General features: G+C 36.3%; 1 protein-coding gene across 2 annotated transcripts; it reads left to right on the forward strand.

Annotated features, from left to right (window-relative positions):
• The first annotated feature begins 5,802 nt into the window (after positions 1–5,802).
• Positions 5,803–7,344, forward strand: LOC111529855 (heterogeneous nuclear ribonucleoprotein A3). Of its 2 annotated transcripts, XM_023196882.2 has the most exons (2): positions 5,803–5,850; positions 5,917–7,344. In XM_023196882.2, the coding sequence occupies exons 1-2, from the start codon at positions 5,845–5,847 to the stop codon at positions 6,982–6,984; spliced, it is 1,074 nt and encodes a 357-aa protein (XP_023052650.2). In that variant the 5' UTR covers positions 5,803–5,844; the 3' UTR covers positions 6,985–7,344. The 2 variants fall into 2 exon arrangements, with proteins under 2 accessions (XP_023052650.2, XP_023052646.2); XM_023196878.2 differs by having other exon boundaries at positions 5,810–7,344.
• The last annotated feature ends 600 nt before the right edge of the window (positions 7,345–7,944 follow it).

The raw sequence follows: 7,944 nt of genomic DNA on the forward strand, positions 1-7,944 counted from the left end.
TGATGCCCATGTTTCTAGTCAAGGACCAGCAATGGTGGAACACGCTTCTTAGTGCCTTTACTGCTCCATGGATTGGCTAGAGTGGCATCACCTGGGAACTTGTTTGAAAGGCAGAATACTGATCCCAGTTTGAAAGAGTCAGAATCTGCATTTTAACAGGATCCGATCCTCAGGTGATTTGCTTGCATGAGAAAGTTTGGGAAGCAGCACTTTGGTACATAGGTTGTCAAATACCAATTAGATAAATCGTAAATCTGAAATGGGGTGTGTGACATTGTAATATATTTTTCTCATGTTTGTGACTGATAAATAATACAAAACTTATGAATAAAAAAATACCATTTCTGACTATTAAGCCTAAAAACACTTAAATGATAGAGACAATTGGATTTCAGGATGTTTACAGGATTCATTGTGCTGCATTCTTAGATATCAACATATGAATACATTGCATATTTATACACATAAATATATATGTATGATGCGTTTACATACAGAAACACTATATATATGCATATGTACATATAGAAACACACATATATACATTTCTTTATAACCATGTATCATGACAAGTTAAACATAAGAGGAGAGATTAGGGGTCTTTCCTTTTCCATAATGATTACTCTTATTTAAATTTTAGGATACCTTGCTAGGATGTAGGAGAAGTTAGATACCACATCTCTCAACCCAGTGCGAAGGGGATATGGCTTAGGATTAGCAAGTTGGGTATTCTATCTGAGATTTTGTATCTTGAGTGAATGAGGCAGGAATAATTTATAATTCATCTTAAGGTGCTGCATACAGCAGTGGACTGTAGTGAACTAATAATAACACACATATTTCAATTTAGGTGTTTAGTGAACTAATAATATTTAGGTCTGTAGTGAACTAATAATGACACACATATTTCAATAGTTATTAAAAGTAAGGATTTATGACTTTTAACAGAATGTTAGCACCAAGAGAGCAGATTGTTTTTCTGCTAGTCTTCAAAATTCTTGGGGGGGGGGTGGTTGAAAATATAATTATTTTCACAAACTGTCTTATTTAATCATGTTAACATGATTCCACATAATTGGAAGTAAAACACCCTCAGCAAATGCAAAAGAACAGGAATTATAACAAATAGTATGTCAGACCACTGTGCAAGCAAATTAGAACTCAGGATTGAGGAACTCACTCAAAACCGCACAGCTGCATGGGAACTGAACAACCTGCTCCGGAATGACTACTGGGTAAATAACAAAATGAAGGTAGAAATAAAGATGTTCTTTGAAACCAATGAGAACGAAGACACAATGTACCAGAATCTCTTGGACACATTTAAAGCAGTGTGTAGAGGAAAATTTATAGCACTAAATACCCACAAGAGAAAGCAGGAAAGAGGTAAAATAGCCACCCTAACATCATAATTAACAGAACTGGAGAAGCAAGAGCAAACAAATTGAAAAGCTAGCAGAAGACAAAAAATAACTAAAATCAGAGCAAAACTGAAGGAGATAGAGACACGAAAAACCATTCAAAAAAATCAATGAATCCAGGAGCTGTTTTCTTAAATAATAAAATAGACTGCTAGCCAGACCAATAAAGAAGAAAAGAGAGAAGAATCAAATAGACACAATAAAAATGATAAAGGGAATATCACCACTGATCCCACAGAAATACAAACTACTGTCAGAAAATACTATAAACACCTCTACACAGATAAACTAGGAAATCTAGAAGAAATGGATAAATTCCTGGACACATACACCCTCCCAAGACTAAACCAGGAAGAGGTCAAACCCCTGAATAGACCAATAGCAAGTTCTGAAATTGAGACAGTAATTAATAGCCTACCAAGCAAAAAAAGTCCAGGACCAGAGGGATTCACAGCTGAATTCTACCAGAGGTACAAAGAGGATCTGGTACCATTCTTTCTGAAACTATTCAGAAAAGAGGGATTCCTCCCTAACTCATTTTAAGAGGCCAGCATCATCCTGATACCAAAACCTGGCAGACACACAACAGAAAGAAGAAAATTTCAGGCCAATATCTCTGAAGAACATCTATGCGAAAATCCTCATTAAAATACTGGCAAACTGAATCCAACAGCACATCAAAAAGCTTATCCACCACGATCAAGTTGGCTTCAACCCTGGGATACAAAGCTAGATCAACATATACAAATCAATAAACGTAATCCATCACATAAACAGAACCAATGACAAAAAAACACATGATTATCTCAATAGATGCTGAAAAGGCCCCTTTGATAAAATTCAACACTGCTTCATGCTAAAAACTCTCAATAAACTAGGTATTGATGGAACGTATCTCAAAATAATAAGAGCTATTTATGACAAACCCACAGACATTATCATACTGAATGGGCAAAAGGTGGAAACATTCCATTTGAAAACCAGCACAAGACAAGGATGCCCTCTCACCACTCCTGTTCAAAATAGTATTGGAAGTTCTGGCCAGGGCAATTAGGCAAGAGAAAGAAATAAAGGGTATTCAGATAGGGAGAGAGGAAGTCAAATTGTCTCTCTTTGAAGATGACTTGATTGTATGTTTAGAAAGCCCTATCGTCTCAGTCCAAAATGTCCTGAAGCTGATAAGCAACTTCAGCAAAATCTCAGGATACAAAATCAATGTGCAAAAATCATAAGCATTCCTGTACTCCAATAATAGACAGCCAAATCATGAGTGAACTCCCATTCACAATTGCTACAAAGAGAATAAAATACCTGGGAATACAACTTACAAGGGATGTCAAGGCTCTCTCCAGGGAGAACTACAAACCACTGCTCAAGGAAATGAGAGAGGACACAAACAACTGGAAAAACATTCCATGTGCATGGATACAAAAAATCAATATCATAAAAATGACCATACTGCCCAAAATAATGTATAGGTTTGATGCTATCCCCATCAAGCTACCATTGACTATCTTCACAGAATTAGAAAAAACTATTTTAAGTTTAATATGGAACCAAAAAAGAGCCTGTATAGCCAAGACAATCCTAAGCAAGTGAAATGTTTTTAAGTACATGATTGTCTGCATGTTTCTAGAGTCACACCTATTGTTTTTTAGGAATCCAGTAGTTTGAATGAGTCTTCTGAGACCAATATAATTTAAATTTTTCAAGACTTGTCTAATTTGTGTACAGTAACAAATTAATATCTTTGACAATTTGGGAAATATACTTCTCATTTCTACAAAAGTAAGCTGCAGGACAGTACATTACTCTAAAGTTCCAATCATTTTGTATTATTCCATCAAAGAAATAATGTCTTGATTAGTTAATTCTAGAGTTGGACAGTCATAAAATTTAGTGAGGAAGGAAGATAAGCTTGCCATACCAATAAAATTGAAGGAGTAATTATTTTCATTTTGATGCCAATTGGAGCTCTAGGAATACAGGGAATGCTAACTCCAAATTAAATTTTGTAAATATGAAAAAAGTAAATTGGCACTCATAAATGAAATTCTGGAGGAATTTACAAGTGGTCATCATCTAGAAAATACAACAAGACTATTGTGCAGGATCCATAGTATGGGGTGGAGAATGGTGATGATGCTTTCTTCTCACTGGGCCCCTGTGGCCTAATCTCTGAGTTCTTATTAGGCAGAAAGAGGACAAGAAGAATAGCTTCAAGCCAAGAATAAAAGCACATATTATAAGTTAGGGTGGAGTACTACGTTCTTTAGACCCCCACTGAAGCTTTGCTCACTCTCTATTCTACAACACACATTATTTTTGTTCCAGACTGCTCTCCCCATGTCGACCTTTACAGAAAAGCAGACAGGAATAAAAACAGTGCCATCTGAATCAGATTAAAATTAAATTTAGGTTTTAGTATTAGCAGCACAGCATTAGGACTCCAGGACACAGTCTAGTTATCAAGTCATCTCAAACCTTCTTGTATGTATGCAGAACCCAATTGGCCATGATGGGATACAAATAATTAAAATGTTGGCACCTAGGTCAGTGTTTTTCAAAGTGGAATCCTACATAAGTATTTCTAATGCTTTTTTGTGGCATAACTATTAATAGTAAATCTGAAATCCTACTGAATCCACTTTATGGGACTATTGGAGCTGCTGATGTTTGCCCTGTTGCCACTCCCTATTGAACTACCAGAATTCATGGTAAGGATCCACTACTGCCATCGTACCATGTCTTATTTTGGGGGATTCCCTTTGGCTATTAAAAAAAATTACCAGGGAAAATTTCAAACATACACAAAGTACATAGACTAGAACTCCCGGTACAGTTCATCCAACTTCAACTTATGACCAGTTTTATCTGTATCACCACCAGCTTGATCCCCATTGGATTATTTTAAAGAAAATCACAAATACAATATCATTTACATATTAATATTTCAATATGTATCTCTAAAAGATAGGGACTTTAAAATAACCAAATATCATGACCTTACAAAATATCCAAGAAACATTTCCTAATATTATTAAATATTAAATTATTCAAATTTCCAACAGTCTCATCAGTTCCATATTTTCACAGTAGTCTCATCAATTCCCTAAATAAGTATTGTTTTATATGTTTCTCAAGATTCTCTAGCAGGTTATGCCTCTATGTCTTTATCTTTTTTTTGTATTATATTTAGTTAAAAAAGAAAAACTGGGTCATTTGCCCTCTGAGATTTCCTACAACCTGAAATTTTGCAGATTCCACCCCTGTCATGTCATTTATCATGCGTCTCTATGTTCTGTATGTCCTGTGAATTGGTAAGATGGTGTAGGGTGTAGAGAGTTGCCAATGCAAGTTTATTTTTTTCTTCTTGAACCAAAGTACTTCATAGATAGCTTTATGTTCTTTCAGGAGATATATAATATTTGTCTATTTCTGATGTAAGCAGCTGTTTATAATGAATTCCTATGCATCAATTCATTTGAAGTTGAAAATGGCAATATTCTACTTCTACTACTGTTCCTCCCTATTACTGAAATACTTCTATGAAGAGAAAACTTACTATTATCCAGTGGTACAATATGGATAAAAATAAGATAAATAGTTCTTTACTTTTACTCTTAGTTTATGATGATCCAGAGATTTTAAAAGATGATTAATACCAATGTCTATGCCCAGTTCCTTAGAAGACCTTGCTAAGTAAAACTGATTGAAATAATCCCAAAATGGAAGCTTATTTACACCAGAAGCAATCTTATTTTCTGCTATGTAATCCCTAATCATATCACTAATATTTCAGCCTACACATCAAGACATAAGTTATGGCTGTGAGAAGAAAAAGAAGCTATATTTTCTCATTTTTACTTTTTTATTCAATAAGTGGTATTTATTGACCTTTTACAATTTGGAAGCATATAGGCTATGAATGTAAGGCAGAAAATTGGACATATATATATATAACAGAATATAATATAGAATTATATATATATAGAATAAAAAGCTGGATGTATATATATGGGGGAGTACACACACAGTTCCTAGCCATCTGGAACTTCTGGTATGTTATATATGAATTATTTATGAATCATAGGAAATTGTGCTTTGCATTCAAAAAGAGTTCAGTGGGATTGAATTTGGGAAAGGAAAAAACCTTCTAAACATGGTTCTTTTATACAGTGAGTGTTTATATAGTCATTTTCTATGTGATTTTGGCTTCAGCTGTGGCTTGCTGTCTTTTCCTGTCTGTATCGATGCCCCTTTTCTTCTTAGGTTATTCATTAATGACACAGTGATGTCAGACATTAAGAGACCTACATTGCAGTCCATGCTCTTAGGGTTGCTACAATATCTGTGAACCTTTCATAGAAAATTCAGCTCTGGATATTGAACTCGAGTTGGAAGAGGCGAGTCCGGTCTCAAAATGGAGGTAAAACCGCCGCCCGGTCGCCCCCAGCCCGACTCCGGCCGTCGCCGTCGCCGCCGGGGGGAGGAGGGCCATGATCCAAAGGAACCAGAGCAGTTGAGAAAACTGTTTATTGGTGGTCTGAGCTTTGAAACTACAGATGATAGTTTAAGAGAACATTTTGAGAAATGGGGCACACTCACAGATTGTGTGGTAATGAGAGACCCCCAAACAAAACGTTCCAGGGGCTTTGGTTTTGTGACTTATTCTTGTGTTGAAGAGGTGGATGCAGCAATGTGTGCTCGACCACACAAGGTTGATGGGCGTGTAGTGGAACCAAAGAGAGCTGTTTCTAGAGAGGATTCTGTAAAGCCTGGTGCCCATCTAACAGTGAAGAAAATTTTTGTTGGTGGTATTAAAGAAGATACAGAAGAATATAATTTGAGAGACTACTTTGAAAAGTATGGCAAGATTGAAACCATAGAAGTTATGGAAGACAGGCAGAGTGGAAAAAAGAGAGGATTTGCTTTTGTAACTTTTGATGATCATGATACAGTTGATAAAATTGTTGTTCAGAAATACCACACTATTAATGGGCATAATTGTGAAGTGAAAAAAGCCCTTTCTAAACAAGAGATGCAGTCTGCTGGATCACAGAGAGGTCGTGGAGGTGGATCTGGCAATTTCATGGGTCATGGAGGAAACTTTGGAGGTGGTGGAGGTAATTTTGGCCGTGGTGGAAACTTTGGTGGAAGAGGAGGCTATGGTGGTGGAGCTGGTGGTAGCAGAGGTAGTTATGGAGGAGGTGATGGTGGATATAATGGATTTGGAGGTGATGGTGGCAACTATGGCGGTGGTCCTGGTTATAGTAGAAGAGGGGGCTATGGTGGTGGTGGACCAGGATATGGAAACCAAGGTGGATATGGTGGCGGTGGTGGAGGATATGATGGTTACAATGAAGGAGGAAATTTTGGCGGTGGTAACTATGGTGGTGGTGGTGGGAACTATAATGATTTTGGAAATTATAGTGGACAACAGCAGTCAAATTATGGACCCATGAAAGGGGGCAGTTTTGGTGGAAGAAGCTTGGGCAGTCCCTATGGTGGTGGTTATGGATCTGGTGGTGGAAGTGGTGGATATGGTAGCAGAAGGTTCTAAAAACAGAAAAGGGCTACAGTTCTTAGCAGGAGAGAGAGCGAGGAGTTGTCAGGAAAGCTGCAGGTTACTTTGAGACAGTCGTCCCAAATGCATTCGAGGAACTGTAAAAATCTGCCACAGAAGGAACGATGATCCATAGTCAGAAAAGTTACTGCAGCTTAAACAGGAAACCCTTCTTGTTCAGGACTGTCATAGCCACAGTTTGCAAAAAGTGCAGCTATTGATTAATGCAATGTAGTGTCAATTAGATGTACATTCCTGAGGTCTTTTATCTGTTGTAGCTTTGTCTTTTTCTTTTTCTTTTCATTACATCAGGTATATTGCCCTGTAAATTGTGGTAGTGGTACCAGGAATAAAAAATTAAGGAATTTTTAACTTTTCAAAAAAAAAAAAAAAAGAAAATTCAGCTCTGCTAATCATTTATTCACCAGTAAAAATAGGGGTATTGGGCTAGAGTAGAGGTGAGCGAACTATAGCCCATAGGCCAAATCCAGACCATCACCTGATTTTGTATGACCTACAAGTTAAGAATGATTTTTACATCTTAAAATGCTTTTACATTTTTAAATTGTGACATTTTAAATATTACGTAAGTACCCACACAATATCCTCAATTTTGCCATTTGGCCTGCAATACCTAAATTATTTAATATTTGGCTTTTTAAACAAAAGTTCACCAATCCCTGGCTACCACAGTGATTTTCAATCTGTTTTCAGTAGCGGAACTTTAAAAAAGAGAAAAGAATTATGATACAAACTCCTCTGCTTAAAACAAATAAATTGTACATTTATTTAAATGAATTTAAAATTGTTAATAATTGCTTACTAAAAAATTAAGTGAGGAACAATGAGGTTTGATGAACATAATAGACATAAGGAAGGAACAATTTTGACATTGAGGATTGTAGATGGCAATTACAGTCTTAAAGAAGATACAGCTTACAGTTTATTCCTGTGGAC

The sequence above is a fragment of the Piliocolobus tephrosceles genome, chromosome 4 (assembly GCF_002776525.5).
Source record: "Piliocolobus tephrosceles isolate RC106 chromosome 4, ASM277652v3, whole genome shotgun sequence".
Taxonomy (NCBI): Eukaryota; Metazoa; Chordata; class Mammalia; order Primates; family Cercopithecidae; genus Piliocolobus; species Piliocolobus tephrosceles.